General features: G+C 39.0%; 2 protein-coding genes across 10 annotated transcripts in view; both read right to left on the bottom strand.

The window, feature by feature from the left end:
• KIAA1958 (KIAA1958 ortholog) overlaps window positions 1–12,184 on the bottom strand; it is a 180,725-nt gene extending 168,541 nt beyond the window's left edge. Inside the window, exon 1 of one of the 2 annotated variants that reach the window (XM_022579022.2) lies at window positions 11,884–12,184. The gene's annotated coding sequence lies outside the window, so the exon portion shown is untranslated. The remainder of the gene's footprint in view (window positions 1–11,883) is intronic. The other variant, XM_022579021.2, reaches the window with a different exon arrangement.
• A 1,434-nt stretch (window positions 12,185–13,618) lies between these two features.
• The window catches only part of HSDL2 (hydroxysteroid dehydrogenase like 2), a 92,315-nt gene continuing 81,345 nt past the window's right edge, over window positions 13,619–24,588 (bottom strand). For 4 of the 8 annotated variants that reach the window (XM_089913597.1, XM_089913596.1, XM_022579029.2 and 1 more), the window contains one exon: window positions 13,619–22,673. In XM_089913597.1, the coding sequence (XP_089769723.1) occupies window positions 22,561–22,673 (113 nt within the window). In that variant the 3' untranslated portion in view covers window positions 13,619–22,560. The remainder of the gene's footprint in view (window positions 22,674–24,588) is intronic. The other 4 variants (XR_016393612.1, XR_016393611.1, XM_089913595.1 and 1 more) reach the window with 4 other exon arrangements.

The following is a 24,588-nucleotide window of genomic DNA, read 5'->3' as shown; positions in this document are numbered from 1 at the left end:
AATCAAATTACTGCATACCTTAATTTTTTTTTTAACCTACACAGATATCTGTCCCCCCTGATCAATAGGAAAAAAATAGTTTCCAACATAATAACAAAAAATCATTCTAGGAATAAATAAGGACTTCTAAGCAAGCAGGATAGAATCAGAAGCTTAGTTCTGAACTCTCCTCATATCTATTCATAAAAACAGATGGAGCCGACCAAGAAATAGACTCACACATATGCTCAACTAACTTTTTACAAAGGTGCAAAAGAAATTCAATGGAGGAAGGATAGCCTTTTCAACAAATGGCGCTGGAGTAACTGGACATCCACAGGCAAAAATGAACCTCAACCTAAACCTCACACCTTAAATAAAAACACAAATTGGATCAGAGACTTAATTGTAAAACAATAAACTAAACAAAACAGAACAAAAACTGGTATAAAACAACATACAAGAAAATCTCTGGGATCTGGGTCTAGGCAAAGAGTTCCTAGATTTGAAACCAAAAGCAAGATCCATAATAGGAAAAATTGGTAAAATTAAAAATTTTTGCTCTTTGAAAGCGCATGTGAAGAGGATTAAAAGACATCTATAAACTAGAAGAAAGCATCTGCAAACCAAATATCTGACAAACGACTAGCATCTAGAATATATAAAGAACTGTGAAAACAGTAAAACAAGCCAACAAAAAAATTCAATTAGAAAATGGACAAAAGACATAAACAGACATTTCATAGAAGAGGATATACAGATGGCAAATAAACACATGAAAAGATGTATAACACTAGTCATTAGCCAAAACCACAATATTACTAAACACACACCAGAATGGCTAAAATAAGAAACAGTGACAACATCAAATGCTAACAAGGATGTAGAGAAACTAGATCACTTATATGTTGCTGGTGGGTATATAAAATGGCACAGTCACTCTGGAAAAGTTTGGCAGTTACTTAAAAAATTAAATGTGTAATTACCATATGATATAGCAATTACATTCCTGGGTATGTTTCCCAGAAAAAATTAAAAGTTATGTTCATAACATCTTTATTTGTAAAGGCCAAGAAATGGAATCAACCTAGATGTCCTTCAGCAGATGAATGCTTAAATAAACTATGATAAATCCATGGACTACTACACAGGAATAAAAAGGAACAAACTACTGATACATGCAACAACCTGGATGTATCTCCAGGGAATTATGCTTAGTGAAAAAAGCCAATCCCAAAAGGTTACATACTGTATGATTCCATTTATATTTTTAAATGACAAAGTTCCAGAAATGGAAGACCTCGTAATGGTTGTCAGGGGTTAGGGAAGGGGTGGCAGGGTGGGAGAATAGAGGGGCTGGTAGAAACAAGTACATACACAGGTGATAAAACTGTACTGAACCTAATACACACACGAGTAAAAGTAAAATTGGAAATCTGAATAAAAGTGGACAATTGTACAGATGCCAATGTATTCATTTGCTAGGGCTACCATTACAAAATAAATACCACAGAGTGGGTGACTTAAACAACAGAAATTAATTTTCTCAGTTCTGAAGGCTAGAAATCCAAGATGAAGGTGTTGACAAATCCGCTTTCTTCTGATGCCTCTCTCCTTGGCTTCCAGATAGCCACCTTCACACTGTGTCCTCACATGGTCTCTCCTCTGTACACACATCTCTGGTGTCTCTTTTTGTGTCCAAATTTCCTCTTACAAGGACACCTGTCAGAATGGATCATGGCCACCCCAACAGCCTCGTTTTAACTTAAGCACCTTGTTAAAGGCCCTAGCTCCAAATACAGCCACATTCTGAAGCATTGGGGGATCAAGGATTCAACATATGAATCAGGGGGAATGCAATTCGGCCCATAACAGTCAACAGCCTAGCTGTGATATTATAATTTTACAAAATGTTAACCATCAGGGGAAACAGCAAAGTATGCAAAGAATCTATTATTTCTTACAATTGCAAGTGAATCTACAAGTATATGGGGTGGCAGGGGTGGGGGCAGATAAAATAACTAGGATAACAAAAGGTAAGATCAACAGAATTAGGTGATGAAGTAGCCCCATGAACCTGAGATGAGTAGGCAGAAGCTAAAACACTCACATAAACAGGACTCACACAGGATCAAAAACTGGGCAGGTGAGGACAGAAAAAAAGAGGAGTTCTGATAATTATATAACCTGGAACAAGAAATTACCAAAAATTACCCTCAAAAAGAAAGGATCCCATTTAAGTGAAACTGGATGAGAGAAGAGTAAAGTCTCTCAGGCTTCTAGAGAAGACTACAAGACCACGGGGACCTACTAAGAGGCCTAAAGAAAGAAAACTGCCTTCCCTGGTGGCCCAGTGGTTAAGACTCGGCACTTTCACTGCCGTGGGCCTGGGCTGGATCCCTGGTCGGGGAACTAAGATCCCACAAGCTGTGCAGCGTGGCCAGAAAAATTTTTTAAATTAAAATAACAAAAATTTTTAAAAAGGGGACTTCCCTGGTGGCGCAGTGGTTAAGAATCTGCCTGCCACTGCAGGGGACATGGGTTCCATCCCTGGTCCAGGAAGATCCCACATGCCACAGAGCAATTAAGCCCGTGTGCCACAACTACTGAGCCCATGCACCTAGAGCCCATGCTCCACAAGGAGAAGCCACCGCAAGGAGAAGCCTGAGCACCACAACTAGAGAAAGTCTTGGCGTAGCAATGAAGACCCAACGCAGCCAAAAAAAATTTATAAAAAGAAAACTGTTGGGATTAAAATCTAAATCAAACAAAGAGGCATCACTAAGGATAAAGGATAAAGATTCCCAAAGGAGGCCAATCTCAGAGAATATCACAGCAGAGACTAGATAAAGAGGACATATTTATTCCTGTATGTTGAAATATAATATACAATTAGAAAAGGGCAGAAATAATAAGTGAACAAGCTGCTCATATTTCACCATTTCACAAACAGAAGACATTTATGTAACCAGCAACCAGATCAAGAAACAGAATATTACCCGCACTCCAGAAGCCTCCACTTTTCTCCTTTCTAGTCACTAATCCCTCAACAGATCATGCTTGCTAATGTCCACTGGCCAAAGTAAGTTATGTAGCCAAAATTAGACTCACTGCAGAAAGAGACAACACAAGGGTATAGACACCAGGAGATGTGATTTATTTGGGGTCATCAATATAACACCCTACCACATATTATACTGATGGTCATTTGGGCACACTTCAGTTTGGGGCTATTACAAACAGTACTATGAACATTCTTGTACATTTATTTGGTAAGCATTTATCTTCAAGTGGAATTACTGAGTTATAGGATATGCATATGCAGCTTTAGTAGACACTGCCAAACAACTTTCCAAATTGCTTGTATCCATTTATATTTCTATACCAATTTACACTTCCAATAGCAGTGCATGAGAATTCCAATTACTCTACATTCTCACCAACACTTGGTATTTTTCATTTACTTCATTTAGCCATTCTAATGGGTATGTATTGGTATCTCACTTTGATTTTGAGTGGCCATATTTTTAAATACTTCACATAAGAAACCAAGGAGAAAATTTCAAACCTTAAAACTAAGAAAACTACCTTGGTCCACTTCCACCCCCATCACAGAAACCTCCTGAAGTACAGGTAAATCCCTCTAACTTATACATGAACAAGAGAAAAGAATACAACATAACCCTATGAAAAGTACTGTGAGAAAAAAGATTAAAAAGAACCAAATTAAGTACCAGTAGTCAATGAAGGAACATCACAAAAATATGGCCACAAAGCAGATGAAAACTGTAATATAATATTTCAATAAGAATTGAAAGAAATTAAGGAAATGATAGGATGCTATGAAAGAAAGCATACATCAGAAATAGAAAAGGTAAAAAAAATGACAATGGCTAAATAACAAGAGCATTTAAAAAGAGAAATGACAGAGTTCAGTATGGAATAGAAAAGGAAAAAAAAATTCAAAAGGAAGACAAAACTAGAAGGAACACTAGGCTTAATAGATAGACACCATGGAAAGTACATTAAGGAGACTAAAAGAGAAAAAGAAAAAAGTACAGCAAATATAAAAAATAAAATAAAAAGAATTTGAATAAAGTATAGACATAAATGATAAGCAAAGAAGATTCAACATTATGTAACAGAAGACCTCAAGGAAGAAGATAAAAATAATGGAAAAGAACAAATATATAACTGATGAAAATATTTTTTTAAAAAATTTGAGCCAACATAATAAAACATCCATTGTGTATCTGGAAAAATTAACAGAGAACAGCCAACACTTAAGACGTATTCTAGTAAAATTATTTGCCTTTAAAGATGAAGGGAGACTTCCCTGGTGGGTGGTCCAGTGGTTAAGACTCTGTGCTCCCAATGCAGGGGGCCTGGGTTCGATCCCTGATCAGGGAAATAACATCCCACATACTGCAAGTAAGCCCATGCACCACAACTAGAGAAGCCCCGCAAGCCGCAACAAAGAGCCCATGTGCTACAACAAAGACCCAGCACAGCCAAAATTAAAAAAAAAATTTAAAAAAAAAAGGTGTGTGTGGGGGGGAATGTCCTTTGGGCATCTAGGAAAAAAGATAAAGACACTTAAAGAAGAAAGAAAATCATATTGGTATTAGACTCTGACAACACTTTTTATCAGATAGAATACAATACAGTAGGACTCAGCAAACTATGGCTTATGTACCAAATCTAGCCCACTGTCCAGTTCTGTAAATAAAGTTTTACTGGAACACAGTCATGCTTGTTCATTTATATATTCTCTATGGCTGCTTTTGCACTGACATGGCACAGTTAAATAATTGTGACAGTGACCTATGGCCCACAAAGCCTAAAATAATTACTATTTGGCCTTTTAAAGAAAAGTTTTGTCAAATCTTAAAACAGAATAACATATTTAAGATACTTGAGGAAAGGGGAATTCTCCAGTGGTCCAGTGGTTAAGACTCTGCGCTTCCACTGCAGGGTGTGCAGGTTCGATCCCTGGTCTGGGAACTAAGATCCCGAATACAGCGCAGACATAAATAAATAAATAAATAAATAAAATTACTGTTTAAAAAAAGAGAGATGCAAACATTAAAAGAAAAAAAAGTTATTTGAGGGAAGAAAATGCAGGCTAAGTAATTATATTCAGCCAAAATGCCCTTCAAGTTTAAAAGCCACAGATGAACAGTTTTAAATATGAAAGACAGAAGATATTACTCACACAAGCTATTTATGTGGATTCATTGAGCTTCAGACTATCAAATGATGATTATAGAAGCCTTAGCACAAGGACTTATGTTGTACACTGAATATATTCAACTGTAGAACTAAAACCAATGATGGGCAAAGGTGACAGAGTAGTTTGTGACTTGTATGGGGTGAACAGACAGAACTAAGAAATCTTAGGGAGCAGGAATTGACTGGTCTAGGCACTTGATTATGTATGGAAGACAGGACTGAGAATAACGGAGGCATCACAGATAACTCCTAAATTTCTGGACTGGGAAAATGTATAGAAATAGTACCACTCACTAAGCTAGGGGACACAAGAAAAGACAGATATGAAGAGAAAGATAAATCAAGTTTTGGGCATGCTGAATGTGAAGTGTTTGTGGCAGATCAAATGACTGTGTCCAGTTGGTTGTTGTATACATCTGGATTTCAGCAGAGAGGCCCTGAGTGGATATCAGATTCAAGAGTCATCAGCCAAGGAGGGTGTGAACTGATCAGAATGGCATGTAATTTACCATGCAAGTAGCAAGGCCAATATCTGAAAAAGAGCACCAAAAGAAACATGTCCTTAGAATTCACAAGAAAACAGCATCAGCAGTTTCACTAAATTTGGCTACACTGAGATTCTCCTGCATTTGAAACCAATGATTAAGAATTTTCTACTTTAAACTATCCAAAATAAAGTATTTAAAAATAATGAATATGAAGAGTGAATAAAAACAAAATAAAGCCTTTAACTCCCCACTTTAATTATTTTTAATGGCATACGAAGTTGATCATATTGCTGTCTACTGGACCTTGCACTCAAGTGAAAAAATGCCAAGAGAGTAAAAAAGGTATAAAAGATGAAAACCACTATAAAATTACACATATGGAATGAAGTATGTATGTATGTATGAAAGACAATGGTGGAGGAAGAGGCTGTATTATCAGCTGAATTGTGTTCCCTCCAAATTCATACACTGAAGTCCTAACCCCCAGTACTTCAGAATGAGACTGTATTTGGAAATTGGGCCTTTAAAGAGGTAATTAAGGTAAATGAGGTCATTTGGGTGAATCCTAAGAATATGGACTGATGTCCTTACAGGAAGAGAGGAGATTAGGTCACAGAGGGGCACATAGGAAGGACCATGTGAAGATACCTAAGGAAAACAACGATCTACAAGCCAAGGAGAGAGGCCTTAGAAGAATCCAACCCTGCCAACATCTTACAGCTTCCAGAACTGTAAAAAATAAATAAATTTTTGTTGTTGAAGCCACCTAGTCTGTCGTACTTTGTTTCAGCAGCCCTTAAAAACAAATACAGGCTAGAAAGAGAAAGTAGTCCTAGTTGGGTAAGAGTTCAGATATTGATAATATTCCACTAAGTATGAAGCCTTGTAACAGAAAAAGTAGAGCTTTTGCTATGTGGTGATTATGGCTTATATGCAACAATAAAAGTTTTTAAACAGTTAAGTATTTACAAGGGAAAACAGGGAAGATACTGACAAGGGAAAAGTGAAGGGACACAATATTGGCAAGTAGAAAAGGACGGAAGAGGTTAAAGTAGTGTCAGTTTTGAGAAAAATCAAGAAGAGAGAAATCCAACCGAGATATGTCCTATTCCTGACATTTTAATGAACTAAAAAGGTAAATAAAATAACCCAAAAACAATTCAGCCAAGGAAGGGAGAGTAATGGAGGCAACTCTGGATAATTCTCTAGAACTCAAAAGAATTTTTAAAAAAAATTTCAGCTAATGGAATCCTTGATGATTAACAAATAAAAAAAAGTTTTCAGGTATCAAACGAAAAGATGTTTGCAATGGGTATTAATGGAATTCTTTGAAAGTTATTTTTGTGTTTTTTGTTTTTGAACAAACAGGTAATCATTACTAGCAGCTGCACTACTTCTTGCCCTGCATCCAGAGCTACAGAGGCCCAAGAGGAAGTAAGGTGGAGGAGAAAGCAATTCTCCAACTTGAAGCCCTGCTCCCTTGTGCCAGGCTGGTCAACATTCAGGCAGATCAGAGGGGGAAAAAAGCTGGAAGAAAACTGCACCATTTGTGGTAAGACTTTCAATGTTTTAAAAAGTTTCTTAAATGATTTAATGTCTTCTTAAAGTTTTTTAAACCTATATTTAACATAAAATTGCACAATTTATCTTTTGATGCTACTTTTCTTTCAGTACAAAAGGACCAATTACTGATGTCATAGACCACATCCCTTTGCTTTCTATATTACTTTAAGTGTGATAAAGTGTTTCTTTTTTTTTTTTTTTTTTTTTTTGCGGTACGCGGGCCTCTCACTGCTGTGGCCTCTCCCGTTGCAGAGCACAGGCTCCAGACACGCAGGCTCAGCAGCCATGGCTCACGGGCCCTGATAAAGTGTTTCTGAAATACATCTTCTTTGTCACTAGAGACACTGGTTTTACCAATATGCAATACTCAAAAAGCTCTCCAATGGTTTAAGTGTGAGACTCTGCAAAACAAACATGAATACTGCTGCATAATTTGCCTTTCTCCAGAAAAGGGTATTACACTTTGTTGACCCTGCATACAAAATAAAATGCAAAAATTTGCATTTTCAGTACTTTTGGTTTCTTGACCTTTATTTGAATTTGAGACTAAGCTTTACCAAACAACAGAATTTACACTGTAACTAGCCAACCACAGTCCTCATTATGGAATCTGTGCAGTGCATTTGTTACCTAGGAAACAGAGGAGAGCACAGGCAGAGTGCAATTTCAGTATAGCAAAAGAATTCTCCAATCATGCTGGTAAATAAAGTCCATAAATCAACTAATCAGAAGCAAAGTCAAGAAGTACCATGGAAGAGTTAAGCTCTATGGAAACTTTCTTCAAGGCAAAAAAGAAACCTGTGGGGTTTCTTCAGGCGACTATGTAGGTCTCTTCACTAAATATTATGAGCAGGTTTCTTTACAAACACAAACTGTCAAAAAATAAACTGTTCAAAATAAATGGCTTCTCTCCAATCTTCAGCTTCTCTATTTTTGACAGTATTTAAGAGAAAAAGCTTCTTTAGAGCCAGCCTCATACATCTGGTAGCAGAATATTAGTCCAAGAATGAATTCTGCATTTTCGGCAAGCAGCAAGGGTATGTACTGCTCTTAAACAACGCAGGACGATAAAGGCTGGAACGAGAGGTCACTGTCTGCACCTCTCACAGTCAGGCCTACTTTCCCAAGCTACAAAAAACTTCAGGAAAAAGAACTTGAAAGTCCCAGATCTTTTATAAAGAATAAAATTGTTAACTTTTCAGCTTTCCCCCTGGTTATTACTAATGATAATACTAGTCGTTTGAGGGTTCCAGGTAACATAAAGTGAACATTTTAAGTGTCTTTTTTTTTTTTTTTTTTTTGCGGTACGCAGACCTCTCACTGCTGTGGCCTCTCCCGCCGCGGAGCACAGGCTCCGGACGCGCAGGCTCAGCAGCCATGGCTCACGGGCCCAGCCGCTACGCGGCATGTGGGATCTTCCCGGACCGGGGCACGAACCCGTGTCCCCTGCATCGGCAGGCGGACCCCCAACCACTGCGCCACCAGGGAAGCCCCATTTTAAGTGTCTTTTAATGGTACCACACTAATAACTAACAAACAGGAAAAGACTAGAAAAGTCTATGGATTTTAAAGCCTATCAAATTTAACCGTGGAGAGCTTAGTGTTGTTAAAAAAAGAAACAAACTGGTAAATATCAGATTCTACTGCTCAGCTACTGATACATTTAAAACCCAACTTTACGCAAATTCAAAATTTCTGGAAGCATTTGTCATAGTATCAAAAGCAGCAGAAAAAAATTTCAACGATGAGATGTGAAAAATAATTTACATGCCTTCCTAAACACCAACATACCAGACGAAAAATCAGATGAAAATATTAAAGAGTCTCTGGAATGCTTCTGATTAACTAAAATAGTACCGTTAATTATAGAAAAACAAAGCACAAAACAAAAAAATTAATATCTACATATCAGTCAAAAAACAAAAACAAAACAAAAAAAACAGGTGTTATCTTTTAGCCAGCCTAAGTAAACACACCATGCCAATCCCAGAAAACTGTTAGACACAGCTACAACTCTGTCAAGCAATCCTCAAATGCAGGCCACACTCTTAATGTTTAGTTTACACAGTGACTCCATTAAACCTTAATGCTACAACTGACAGCCATGTAAACAAATACATAAACATGCAATTTGTTAGCTTATCTTTTTTAATACTGGGAAGAGCTGATGAAGAGTCTGTATCTAAAGAGCTGAAACTCTGGAAGTGTTTTAGAACTCTATTCCACCATTCATGGTAAAGTCTGAACAAATTTCAACACTTAGCCTCTTTGGGCCATCCTTATTAGAAAAGGAAGAGGTATCTTGCTCAAGGGCCTACCAGCGCCTGACACTGAGCTCTGTGCAGAGTTTAAATTCATTTATCTAATCTAGAACAGAAGTCAAAACAGGAACTAATCAAAGAGGCTGGCATGACCTTTGTTAGATGTACCCTCTTCTAAGTTTTAAGTAAAGTGTACAAAAATGTACACTCCAGGCATTTACAAAATAAGGCATGAAATAATATTAATCTGTTAATGTAAAACTAGGACAAGAATCTAGGATACATTTTTCTCCTAGAAAAAGACCACTATTTTAGGCATACTAAACTGCCTCCTCTTAATAATGACAAAAATCAGTTTGCCTAGTTAACACTATATTAAATTGTATATTGTTTTCTGACAAATTTCTACATGTTACTTGACAAAAACTTAAATAGCAAATATTTTTTCCACCATAATAATTTTCCTTCATGTTTGGATGATAATACTTTTATTTTTTAAGAAAGACTACATTTCCTACATATAGCTGTACATATAACTGTGTGTCCCCAAAACTGTGTTTTCTTTTTTGATCTCCTTGGTAACCATCAGATTTAAGTTTGTCAACATGGATTCTCAAACAATAAGCAAAAAAAAAAAAAAGTCTCCAGAAATGAGCAGTAGATAGAGGTGAATGCAAAGATATAAATCCACACCTGCGTTAAAACTCTGAATCTGGAAGGGCTTCCCTGGTGGTGCAGTGGTTAAGAATCTGCCTGCCAATGCAGGGGACACGGGTTCAAGCCCTGGTCCGGGAAGATCCCACATGCCACAGAGCAACTAAGCCCGTGCCCCACAACTACTGAGCCTGTGCTCTAGAGCCCGCGTGCCACAACTACTGAAGCCCACGCGCCTAGAGCCCAAGCTCCACAACGAGAAGCTCGCCCACCACAACGAACAGTAGCCCCCCCCCGCAAGTAGGGAAAGCCCGTGCAACGAAGACCCAATGCAGCCAAAAAAAAAAAAAAACTCATTAAAAAAAACTGAATCTGGAAAATTAATTTTCTGGGTGCTTATGCAACTTCATTTATTATCTGAGTATCTACAAATACATAGCAACTGTTCATAAAAAACATATAAATAATACAAATCAGAAATATCACTTACAGTGCCTTTCAAAAGTTATATCCACCATATACAACACAGTCGTTGGGTTATAAACAGAGAATACATAAATACATATAATAAAATAGGGAAAGCACAATCACAGGGAGAAATGATCAGTTCTAACGTTCATGTTCTCCCCATATGTCGTGAAAGATCTCATATCTTAAACCAGCAAAAATAAAGGTTTTAGCCTGGACAGAAAGTTAGATAATTGTTCATCGCACTCCAGTCTAACCTCCACTGTGGAAGTGACTTGCTTGTTAACTGTTTATTTAATAGGTAGAAGATTCTGTCATGTTAAACCTAAGGAGTCTGGGAAATAACAAAACTTTACCTCCAAAAGTTATACATATATGTAACCATCACAACCATATTCATCTTTTATTTCTTGCCTTTAAGTCCCTATCAGAAAGAAAGAAAGAAAAAAGAAAGCAAGAAAGCAAGAAAGAAAGCCATCAGAATACTAAAAAACACTGATTTTGGTCAGCCCAACCTTCTCCTACCGAGGGAAATCTATTTCTCGATGTATTTGATAACAAACACAAATCACTGTGCGCAGCCTCAGACGGGCTGAGGGGCGGAAGAGCCCTTCGGAGAAAGCCCTTCTCCGTCAGAAACAATAAATAAGGGACCCAAGCGAGGCACGTTCCTTCACACACGCCCCAAACGCACCTTGGCGTGCCTCGCGGGAGGGAAACAAGTCTGGCAAAGCCCCGAAACACCTCTCTCCCTCTCTCTCCATAACCTCCTCAAGACTTGAAAACTAAGAGAGCAGATCTTTTCTTTCCCCTTTCCCGCCCTCCTTCCCACCTCCAACAAACCCCAGAGAGGGAGCGGGCGAGCCAGACCCACGCAGCGCGCCCGCGGCCGCGGCGGCGACAGGGGATGCTGGGCGGCGGGCCGGCCCCAGAGAGACAACCCAGAGCCGCGGCCGCCGCTCGCTCGGCCGCCGGGGGTTTCTACCCCCTCACGCCCCCGAGGCCGTCGCCGGCGACGTCCGGCCGCCCGGCTCTCAGCCCCGACTCTCGGCCTTCTCGCGCCACCCCCCCCAAGCCCAGAGGAACAAAAGGAGGGTTCAGCCGGGTCACTGCTAGGCCGCCGAGGGGGGGGAGGCGGCGCGGACGCCAGTGCGACCGCCCCCCACACAAAGGGGCTCCCGGCCCCGGGCGCAGCGTCGGCGCGCTCGTCCCCGCCCCGCGCGCGGGCTCTCACCCACCTGCAGGTGTCTGTGCGTCTGTCCATAGGAACGCGGGCAGCGAGGGGGCCTGTAGGAGCCGGGCAGCAGGGGCTGGAGGGGGCGGGACGGAGGGAAGAGAGGGAGCGCGGCCACAGGGCCGGTGAGCGAAGACAAGTAGAACGGGAAGGCGCCGGACGGGCGACGGACCGAGGGGCTGGGGGCGGGGGCGCCAGCCTGGCTCCGCCGACCGGCGCGCGCCACTCCGTGCGCCCCGGGCTCCGCGCGCCCGACTCCGAACGCGGCGGGCAGGCGGGGGGCGGGGCGCGGGGCGCGGGCGGGGGCGGGGCCGGCGAGCGGGGCGGGGGCTCGGACCCCGGCCTCCAGCCGGCACCGGAAACGCGCTGTGGTCCGGGAGACCCACAGGAAGTGTGTAACGGCCCTCCCACGACGCGCACCGAGCTAGCGGCGGAGGCTGTCCGGAGGAGGTGTGGACCGACCCTCCTGCTACAGACACGCGACCACGAGCTCGGTCTCCGCAGCCCGACAGGCGTGGGAGCCACGATCCCCTCAGCGTTCTCAAGTGGGCAGCACCCCCTCTCCTGCCACACGCCCCAGGCCCGCGGCCCCCGCTGCCCTTCGCAGCTCCGTACAGCTCCACCTAAACGCCAGGATCAGACCTCCTTGCAAGACCCTGGGTTTGTCAGGCGTGTGATACCTGTTTTAACGCGCTGAGTGGAGTCACCTCTACATCCAGGCATGTGCAAGAACACCTCCGATCGACAGACGTACCACCCACAGTCACCGCTGCCCGGTGGAAGTTTCCAATACAGCTACAACCACACGCACCCATCCCGTGGAGGGAGCCGGTCTGCTGAATAACACCTAAAACACACTAAGACCGGGAAGCATATAATAACACCACCTGCACAGCTCGGCACAAGGGAGGTAAGGCTGGACCAGGCGCCCTCCACCTTTATCTTATCCACCAAACACTTTCATAGTACTTACACTAAGTGCTTAGCGAATATTAATTTGCTTAATCCTAAGAACTCTATGAAATGGGTCTTGTTAGCATTGCTGTTTTGCACATGAGGAAACTGAGGCACAGAGACAGTAAGAAAGCTGCCCAAGATCACATAGTAGCAGGAGGAACCCAGATTCGTCCCAGGCAGTCTGTCTCTGTGCTCCTTTCTACTTACAGCCCTAAGCATCTCCAAAATAATAATAATGGCAATAACTATCATTTAAAGCATATCTGATTAGCCATATGTAGTGCTCACATCTTGGCCTCACCCCAGCTGTGACAGGGAAACCTCATTCCCACTAACTTCTGAACAAAGGAGAAAGGATTCCTAACACCTTTGTCTATCAACACTCCTCCTGGCTGAATTTAAAAATCTGTAAACATTTTTGATAAATAATGTGTCCAAAAAAAAGAAAAAAAAACAGGGACTTTCCTGGTGGTGCAGTGGTTAAGAATCTGCCTGCCAATGCAGGGGACACCAGTTCGATCCCTGGGCCGGGAAGATCCCACATGCCACAGAGCAACTAAGCGCATCCGCCACAACTACTGAGCCTGCGCTCTAGAGCCTATGTGCCACAACTACTGAGCCCACATGCCACAACTACTAAAGCCTGCACGCCTACAGCCTGTGCTCCGCAACAAGAGAAGCCACTGCAATGAGAAGCCCGCACACCGCTATGAAGAGTAGCCCCTGCTTGCCACAACTAGAGAAAGCCCACGCGCAGCAACAAAGACACAATGCAGCCAAAAATAAATAAAATAAATTTATTAGAAAAAAGAAAAAACAGTTAATCGCCACATGTTTCAAGTACATAATCCTGTGGGAAAATTGAAATCCTGTGCATTGCTGAGAGAAATATAAAATGGTGCTGCCACTATGGAAAACACTATGGAGGGTCCTCAAAAAACTAAAAATGGAATTACTATGTGATCCAGAAATCCCACCTCTAGGTATATATATCCAAAAGAATTTGAAGCAAGAACTTAAAGAGGCATTTGCAACCCATGTTCACTGCACCATTATTCACAATAGCCCAGAGATGGAAGCAACCAAAATGTCCAAGGATGGATGAATGGATAAACAAAATGTGGCATATACATACAGTAGAGTATTATTCAGCCTTAAAAAAGCAACCCTGTCACATGCTACAACATAGATGAACCTTGAGGACATTACACTAAGTGAAATAAACCAGCCACAAAACAACAAATACTGTATATAAGGTACCTAGAGTTGTCAAAATCACTTATATAAGGTACCTAGAGTTGCCAAAATCATGGAAACAGGGTATTATGGTGGTTGCCAGGGAATGAGGGGATTATGGAGAGTTGTTGTTCCATGAGTATAGAGTTTTAGTTTTGCAAGATGAAAAAGTTCTAGAGATCTGATACACAACAATGTGAGGATAAACCACTGACCTGTACACTTGAAAATGGTCAAAAGGATAAATTTTGTATTATTTGTTTTTTACCACAATTAACTATTTAAATGCAGTCCCATTTGTTTAAAGGATATTTCCACCTTGATGAGTTTTTTAAATGATGCAGGCTTCCAGCTATGATGAGGTACCTTGTTGAACAAACTAACTCTCCCACTAAAAGCTATAAAAAGCTGCATTAAAAAAAAATAAAAGCCTGTTTAAACCTGTTATACAGCAATCCAGGTAGCCAAGGCTTGAGATTCCCAAGAGCCCAGCAAGAAGGGAAACATGATGAAGTGAATCCTCCATCCTAAGCCATGTTTCCTCCTCATGGCATTGTTGATTTGTGTCTAGGAGTATAGAAATCTGAGAGAGCCATCCTAGAGCTTTCAATAGTCTGATTGGGCTGGAGATACAAATTTTGGAGCTCAAGTCTATCAGCGTAGCTAGGGCTTGAGATGCTAAGATCCCAGAAGAAAGGCAATCACAGTAAAAGGAGTCAGTCATTCTACATATTTTCCCTCAAAGCATTTGCTGATTCCTAGCCTGTTCATGCAAGGGGCAAGAAGCCAGGAAATCAAGCAGAAAGCAGTTGTTAACAGAAAAAAAAAAAAAAATCTAAGCAGAAGTTTTTGGCTGTCTTACTGTGCTGGAAAGAATTAAATAGAATTAAAGTTCTTAGACTTATAGTAGTAGAGACTGGCTAGGATGTGACTGCCTTATAATCACTTGGTACTTTCTCAGATAAATATATGGTCAATTGTGTACACTTTTAAGTTGCACTAACATTGCTTTTGTGCTTTTCGTGACTAAATATTTTTCATTAACCTTTACAGTAATGGAAACCTCAACTTGTATTATGGAAAAGTTTTTTAATGTATTATGTTTTTTAATTTCTAAAGTTCTATTTTTATTTTATTCTGCTGTTTTTCAACAAATGATGCTGGAACAATTGGATTTCCCTAGTCAGAAATATGAAATTTGATCCACACATTGCACATGTACAAAAATTAACTTGAAATGCTAAATATACCTAAATGCAAAACTTAAAACTGTAAAACTTCCATAAGTTTTCAGTTAGGCAAAGATTTCTGAATTATACCAAAAGCATGATCCAGGAAAGAAAAAGATTGATAAGTTGAACCTCATCTATTTTTTTAAATTTTTATTTATTTATTTTAGTTTTGGCTGTGTTGTATCTTTGTTGCTGTGCGCAGGCTTTCTCTAGTTGCGGCGAGTGGGGGCTACTCTTCGTTGCAGTGTGCAGGCTTCTCACTGTGGTGGCTTCTCTTGTTGTAGAGCATGGGCTCTAAGTGTGCAGGCTTCAGTAGCTGTGGCATGTGGGCTCAGTAGTTGTGGCTCACAGGCTCTAGAGCGCTGGCTCAGTAGTTGTGGCGCATGGGCTTAGTTGCTCCACAGCATGTGGGATTTTCTCAGACCAGGGCTCGAACCTGTGTCCCCTGCAATGGCAGGCAGATTCTTAGACACTGTACCACCAGGGAAGCCCAAACCTCATCTATTTAAAAACATTTTGTTATTCCTGTATCACTGGTAAGAGAATAAAAAGACAATCTATTGAAAGGGAGAAAATATTTGCAAATATCTGAAAAATTACTTGTATCCTGAATATATAAAGAGCTCCCAAAATTCAATAATAAAACAAACAATGGAATAAATGTGGGCAAAGATTTGAGCAGACACTTCATCAAGGCGATATACGCATGTCAAATAAGCACATGTAAAGATGCTCATCCTCATCAGGGATATGGAAGTTAAAATACAATTAGATACTACTACATACTTATTAGAATGGCTAAAATTTAAAAGGCTGTACATATCAGGTGTTGATGAAAATGTGAAGAAATGAAATCCTGTACATTGTTAGTGAAATGTAAAATAGTATAACCACTTTGGAAAAAAGTTTGGCAATTTCTTAAAAAGTTAAATATATGCACACCATATGATCCAGTCATTTCATACCCAAGAGAATACAGGGACTTGGTACATGAATGTTCACAGAAGCTTTATTTGTAATAGCCAAAAGCTGGAAACTACCCCAATGTCTATCAACAGGTGAATGGATAAACAAACTGTGGTGTATTCATATAATGGCAAACTGCTCAGCAGTAATAAAAAGGAATGAACTATTGATATATGTAATGACAAGAACAAATTTCAAAGTAATTACGCAGATTGAAAGAAGCCAAACAGAAAATACATACTGTATGGCTCCATTAATGTAAATTCCAGGAAAATGTAAACTAATCTATAGTTATAGAAAGCAGATCAGTACTTGCTGGAAATGGGATCAAGGATGGGCATAAATGGCTACAAAGGGGCAGAAGGAAACTTGGATATGTTCATGTGTTTGGATAGTTGGTGATGGATAGGTTGACAGTGCAAAGAGTAAACATATAGGTAAATTTAAAGACTTTTTTTCTCATTTTTTTAATCTTTAAAAAGATAATTCACTGTTATCAAAAATATTAAACAATATACTGTAGAGTTAAAAACATATGTGGAAATAAAATGTATGACAAAGTGGTACAAAGGATGGGAATGGGAAATGGAAATATTTTGTGAGATTCTTTCAAGGAAGACAGAAAGAAATAGAAGACCAGAAAAGAAAAACAAAGATATACAGAACAGATGGAATAAAGCAAATGGTAATTAATAACTTCCCAAAACAGAAAGCACCAGGTCAAGATGGGTTCACTGATGAATTCTAACAAACATTTAAGGAAGAAAATTATACCAGTTCTCTACAGTCCCCTTCAGAAAACAGAAACAGAAAATATTCCTAATTCATCCTGTGAAACCAGCATTACCCTAGTACTAAAACCAGACAAAGACATTTTAAGAAAAGAGAACTACAGACCAACATCTCTCATGAACTTAGATGCAAAAATCCTCAACACAATATTAGCAAATTGAATCCAACAACATATAAAAAGACTTACATAGCACAGTTGTCTTAGCCTGTTCAGCCTGCTATAACAAAATACCAGAGACTAGGTGGTTTAAAAACAACAGAAAGTTATTTTGCACAGTTCTGGAGGCTGGGAAGTCCAAGACCAAGGCACAGGCAGATCTGGTGTATGGTGAGGGCCTGAGTTCTGATTCACTGGTGGCACCTTTTTGCCATGTCCTCACTTGGTGAAAGGGACCAGCTAACTCTCTCTGAGGTCTCTTTTATAAGGGCATTAATCCCAGTCATGAGGGCCCCACCCTCATGATCTAATCACCTCCCAAAGGCTCCTTGGGGGATTAGGATTTCAATATATGAAATTTGTGGGCATAAGAACATATAGGCCATAAAAACAACCAAGTGGGATTTATCCTAGGTTTGCAAGGATGGTTCAACTTTCAAAAATCCATTAACGTAATCTACCACATCAACAGGCTGAAAGAGAAAAATCACATGATTATACAAATAGATGCAGAAAAAGCATTTGACAAAGTCCAACACCCACTCATAATAAAATAGTAAGCTAGGAATAGAGGGGAACTTCCTCAATTTGATAAAGAATATCTACAAAAAACCTACAACTAACATCACACTTAATGGTGAGAAACTAGAAGCTTTCCCATTAAGATCATGAATAAGGCAAGGATGTCCCCTCTCACTACTGCTTTTCAACATCATACTGGAAGTGCTAGCTAATGCAATAACTTAAAAGGAAATAAAAGGTATACAAGTTGGGAAGGAAGAAATAAAACTCTCTGTTCACAGATGACATAATTGTCTATATAGAAAAGCTATAAAAATTACCAAAGAAACTTCTGGGAACTAATAAATTATTATAGCAAGGTTGTAAAATACAAGGTTAATATACAAAAGTCAATCACATTCCTATATACCAGTAATGAAGTGAAATTTGAAATGTAAAACACATTATCATTTATATTAGCACTCAAAAAATTTAAATATTCAGATACAAATCTAACAAACTATGTGCAAGATCTATATAAGAAAACCTACCAAACTGTGATGAAAGATATCAAAGAATAACAATAAATGAAGAGATATTTCATGTTCATGGATAGGAAGACTCAATACTGTCAAAACATCAGTTTATCCCAAGTTGATATATAGATTCAACTCAAAGCCAATCAAAATCCCAGCAAGTTATTTTGTGAATATGAACAAACTTATTCTAAAGTTATATGGAGAGGCGAAAGAACCAGAATAGCCAACTCAATATTGAAGATCAAAGTTAAGATTGACATTACCTGACTTCAAGACTTACTATAAAGCTAAAGTAACCACATAGCGTGGTTATTAGTGAAAGGATAAATAGATCAATGTAGGAGAATAGAGAGCCTAGAAATATACCCACATGAATATAGTCAACTGACCTTTGACAAAGGAGCAAAGATAGTCTTTTCAACAAATGGTGCTGGAACAACTGGATATACACATGCAAAATAATAAATAAAAATAAACAAATGCTTTACACCTTTCACAAAAATTACTCAAAATGGATTACAGATCTAAATGTCAAATGCAAAACTAAAACTCCATAGAAAATATCATAGGAGAAAACCTAAATGACCTTAGGTATGGCAATGACTTTTTAGATACAACTCCAAAGGCATGATCCATGAAAGAAATGACTGATAAGCAGGGCTTCATTAAAATGAAAAACTTCTGCTCCGCAAAAGACAATGTCAAGAGAATGAGAAAGCAAGTCACAGATTGGGAAAAAATATTTACGAAAGACACATCTGATAAAGGATTGTTATCCAAAATATACAAAGAACTCTTAAAATGCAACAATAAGAAAACAACCTGATTTAAAAATGGGCCAAAGACCTCAACAAACATCTCACCAAAGAAGATATAGAGGAAAGTAAGCATATGAAAAGATGTTCAACATCATATGTCACAAGGGAATGGCAAATTAAAGGAACAATGAGATACTACCACACACCTGTTAGAATGACTAAAACCCAAAAAACTGGCAATACCAAGTGCTGACAAGGATGTGGAGCAACAGGAACACGCTGCTGGTGGGAATGCAAAATGGTACAGCCACTTTGGAAGACTATTTGGCAGTTTCTTTTTTTTTTTTTTTTTGACAGTTTTTTTTCTATTTGGCAGTTTCTTACAAAACTCACTCTTACTGTACGTATATTTTCCTTCCTACAGTTTCCTATCCTAGAAACTGAAAGTCCTCTTTGTCTTGTTCCTTCACAAAAAAATTTATTGTTCATTGTTGTATAAGCTCAAGTTCTAACGACATCTTTGAGTTACTCATGTCTGAATGCTTCCATGTTTATGTGCAATGCATATGTTAATACTTCTATTTGTTTTTCTCTTGCTAATCTATCTTTTGTTAGTCTAATTTACAGGACCCCAACTGAAAACTTAAGATAGGTAGAGGAAAAAGACTTCTTTTCTTCTACTTAAGAGGATTATTTAAGAGGCACTATTTAAGGGAATTCCCTGGTGGTCCAGTGGTTAGGACTTGGCACATTCACTGTTGGGGCCAGGTTCGATCCCTGCTCGGGGAACTAAGATCCCACAAGCCGTGTGGCACAGCCAAAAAAAGAAAAAAGAAAAAAAAAGGCACTACTTAAGAGGATTTGTTAAAATATAGGATTACTAGCAACGAACCATCTTTAAAATGTCTAAATAACTTCATCAAACACTAAAAAGCCAAATGGCATGGTTTCCCTCCATACCATTCCATTTCAGAAACAGGGGTCAAATGGATACTGAACCACACACAAAATGGCCATTCAAAACTTCTGGGAGACTCTACAACCTCAGTGCAGTTAATGGGCAAGATCCAAGAGAAGGGAACACATGAATTCATTAAGGCAGCTGGGGGATGTGGCAAGAGAGAAAGCTTTAGCAATGTAGCTGTGGTACCTTTATTTCTGATAAAATAGTACAGACTGCTCACTACTTCTTAGTGATAATAAGCGAAAACAGGCTGCAGAGGACCTCATCCAACTCCCTCAATTACTGATATGAAAACCAGGGCCCTGTGGAAAGATTTTCTTCTGATATCCTAAGGCCTTTTAATTAGCAAGTTCATGTTTTAGTAACCAAACTCCAGAATTCCTGGCTCACAATATTTTCTAGTTTTTATTTTCCCAAAGCTTTGAAGCCATGTGGAAAATGCAGAGAAACGAGAAAAGTCTTTAGAAAATTTCAATAGCAAAGGAGTCTGCTGGCAACATCTGACAGGGATCCTAATGTGGCTGGAAATGAACGGGAGATGCCAAGGGAGTTGTGAGCCTGCCACATCAAAGTCAATCTATCTGGGCTTCAAGGAGGGGGAAGTGGGGTCTTCAAGTTCTATCCAAGGCCGATGTACTGGGAGGTTGTTGGAAAGGGCTTGTTAATTTTGACCTTGGGCTAGTCCTTTCCTATCCCTGATCCTCTGTTTCCTGATTTGTAAAATACAGATTAAGTGCTCCTAATGTTATGATTCTACAAAATGTCAGAATTAGCTAAGTTGCTTAACAGCACAATAATATTAGTGAGTGGAAGGTGAGAAGTGAAAGAATTACACTGAACAAGTATTTTTAACTGATTAAAAGGAAAGATAGGAGCTTAAAAAAAATAAGTTTAACTTTTTTAAAAAAAGAAATGAAACAGAGAAGGACCCTGTGGGGCCATCCTAGCTACAAAGCCTTTCTGTGTCCCCTATTTCTTGTTTGTAGGAAATAGGCTTCATTCAGCCTCCTCGACCTTCACTGAGTTACAAAGGGCAGATTCAAACAGTTGCTAATCAGGGAAGGGAGGGAATGCAGAAACGGGAGGAGCAGTCAAGAAACAATAGTGCAGCCTTGAGGCAGGGTCCTGGTTCCTCCTCAAGGAATATATATAACAATATCTTTGCATTCTTCTGTAAGAACTAAGGCCCCCACCCAGGTGGAGGATGGTAACTTCAGGCTGAGCACAAGATTTCTGAAACACCTCCGTTACCTCACCACCAACCAATCAGGAGAGAGTCACACAGTGCTCACCCCAAATTCTGCCTATAAAAACTTCTCCCTGAAAACTATTGGGGAGTTTGGGTTTTTTGAGCACAATCCACCCATTCTCCTTGATTGGCCCTGTAATAAACCTTTCTCTGCTACAAACTCCAATGTTTCAGTTTGTTTGGCCTCACTGTGTGTAGTGCACAGGAACTTGTGTTCGTAACAGAAATACAAACAAACTATTGCATTAGTTTACTAGGACTACAATAACAAAATAACACAGACTGAGTGGCTAAAGCAACAGAAATTTCTTACAATTCTGGAGACTAGTCTGAGATCAAGGTGTCAGTAGGTTTGGTTTCTTCTGAGGCCTCTTTCCTTGGCTTGCAAATGACTGCCTTCTTGCTGGTCCTCACATGGTCATTCCTCTGTGTGTGCCTCCTTGGTCTCTCTTTTGTGTCCAAATTTCCTCTTAAAGGACACCAGTCAGACTGGATTATGGCCCACCCTACCCTAAAAGCCTGGGTTTTAACTTACTCACCTCTTTAAAGATCTTATCTCCAAATACAATCAATTCTGAGATTCTTGGGGTTAGGACTTCAACATATGAAGGGGGCATACCATTCAGCCCGTAACAACCATCTATTCTAATGTTCTCATTTCAAAACACTGTGACCAAGTGCACACTTCTGGGGAGGAATTATCTTAGGATATTTTTACATACTTTAAAATAGGATATATATACTGCAGTTAGTTGAATTACATAATAATTTCCTATAGGTAAAATACCTTACACTTAGAAAGGTAGTTAACAAAATATACTTTTTGTTTAATTTGTCTTCACAAATAGTATTTATTAAGTAGTTTATTATGTGATTTCTGTGAAAATGTAATATAGAAGATTTTCTTTAAAACAAATTTATAAAACTCTAAAATATCATTAGTATACAATCCTAAACTGAAAAGTTTAAAACAGACTAGTCTCATTTTACGTGGGAAAAAGATATGAAAAGAATAATGTTGCTGCTTGACCCCGAATGATTACTAATAATACTTTTCCCAGAAGATGATGGTGTATGAGATACAGGACTCAGAGGGCAAAACTCACAAAATAAGAAAAACAGAATATCTTAGAATTCTACTTAATGATGCTTATGTTTGGTTGGCTAGCTGTTTTAATTACAATTTCAAGTCTTATAGATATAGAAATTCTATTTTTTCCAGAACAAACATGTATATCCTTATAATATAATAGGGATGAAAACAAACATTCAATTTTAACTATTAAACCCTTTTACTTTTTGAGCTTAGCGGTCAACATTTTTTTTCTCTTCACAGCCTGGCATTCATCTGATTCATTAGCTTCTCCAATTTGATTGCTAGGGCCATGTTTCCTTTAATCTTCAATCTTCCTGACATGAATGCTATTGTTGGTTTTAGTTTCCCTAAAAAGAGAAAATGAGAGAGTAAAAATCAGCCATTAGTGCCCTTAGGGATGTACCACTTCAAGAACATGCTTATAAAAAGAATCTCTGAGTTCTATAAACCTCTGAAACACAGAAATTTCTTTTATAGCATCTTTTTATCAGTATCTTGGGAATCCCAATTCCTAGATTTAGATTTTAACAATATCTTGTAATATGAGAGATAATATAAAAGCAACAATCAACAAAAGATTATACCAAAAAGCGGAAGAGGCAACATGTACAGTACACTAAAGAACAGATGGCCCTCAAATGAATTGTAGTAAACAAATACTACCTATTTTAGTTATTTTCCAATCTATTATAGTTCATTAAACTCTTAACATTTCAAGTTTAGAGTCAAAAAATCAAATGGTATAAATGCATATAATTTTCTTAAGAAATGACATTAAAAGTATAGTGTATGGACACAGAAGTACATCTTAGCAGTATTTTAACCACAGAAATGCCAGAATGTAAAATGGTGGGCATTAAAACAGAATTGTAGCTAATAACAACATATAATAAATAGGAGCTCCATGAAGGGAGGGAACTTTGTTTTTATTTGTTACTCTCATTTCCCAATCTTTTCACTGTTAGACTTCACCTAAAACACTGGCTCCTTGCTCTCTCTACAGTGAAACCCACCAGTCCACAGCCCCACTCATGCATACACAGCTTCCAATCAGCTTTACATAGCCTTGCTTGTTAAAGATGAATGGGCAGCAAATGGAGACCAGGAAAAAAAAAATCACCCCAAAACCAAAAACAAATCAAAGCAATTTGGGGGAAACAGAGACTGCAGGCATAGAAGAAACAGAAACTAAATAAATGAACAAATTAAAAATTCTGTAATTCATGTCCTCATTGATAAGACAAGCTGTGACAATGTGTCAACAACAGGATGCTGGAAGAAAAGGGGTGAGGAGGAGAAGCACAGGAAATGGGTATTCAGAAGAGAGGAAGTGGGAGAAGCAGGTGAAGGGGAATGGAATGGCGTAGAGTGAGGAGGAAGAAGGGGGCAGTAGGAGAGGAAAAAAGAAGCTGAGAAAACACGAGTGAACTCTTGGAAATTAAGATTTTGACATATCCACAATATTAGAATGTAATAGAAAGGAGACACTTGCAATCTTCTGGTCACAGCAGTCTCTCTATTGCAAAATTCCCCCTCCCGCTATTACAAAAGCCTCTCTCTATGAACCAGCACCCCCCCACCACAATAATCTTTTGAAATAAAGTTTTCCTTACTATATATACATATATATTTTTTTAAAGGAAAGAATAAGGCCCTAAATATAACGTGATTAAATCAGAGATATAATGTTTTCTTCAGAAAGTGGGAACTGAGAAAACTGAGATAGCTATCAAAGAAATAATATAAGATACATTCCCAAAGAGCCCATCAAGTATCCAGGAAGATGAATGAAAAAAAAGCCTTGTATCATTGTGAAATTTCAGAACACTACAGAGAAAGAGATCACTTTGATTCCAAAACTTTCAGAAAGGGGAGTGCTGGATACAAAAGATTAAGAATAGTATCAAATCCTCCATGGTAATCTTAGAAGATGGAGCAATGACTTCATTTTCTGAGGGAAAATGAATTGCAACACAGAAATCTCTACCCAGACAAATAATCAATGTGTTGGGATAATACAGGTAGTTTTAGATACTCACGAAAATTGCCTCTTATGTATCCTTTCTAATGAAGCTACTGGAGGATGGGTGCCACCAAAATGAGGATGTAAACCAAGAAAAAGAAAGGGATACAGGAAACAGGAGATTCAATGCAGGAGAGAGTTACAGAAATTTCTAGGATCACAGCTGTGTAGCAGACTTAATGAGCTATCTGTTTAGAACCCATTTCTTTTTCTTTTCTTTTTTTTGGCCATACCACACA

Source organism: Delphinapterus leucas, chromosome 6 (assembly GCF_059928025.1).
Source record: "Delphinapterus leucas isolate spDelLeu-1000000601 "Yukka" chromosome 6, BTC_Dleu_Yukka2, whole genome shotgun sequence".
NCBI lineage: Eukaryota > Metazoa > Chordata > Mammalia > Artiodactyla > Monodontidae > Delphinapterus > Delphinapterus leucas.
Note: the sequence above shows the minus strand (reverse complement) of the source record. Positions and strands in the feature narration are given on the sequence as shown.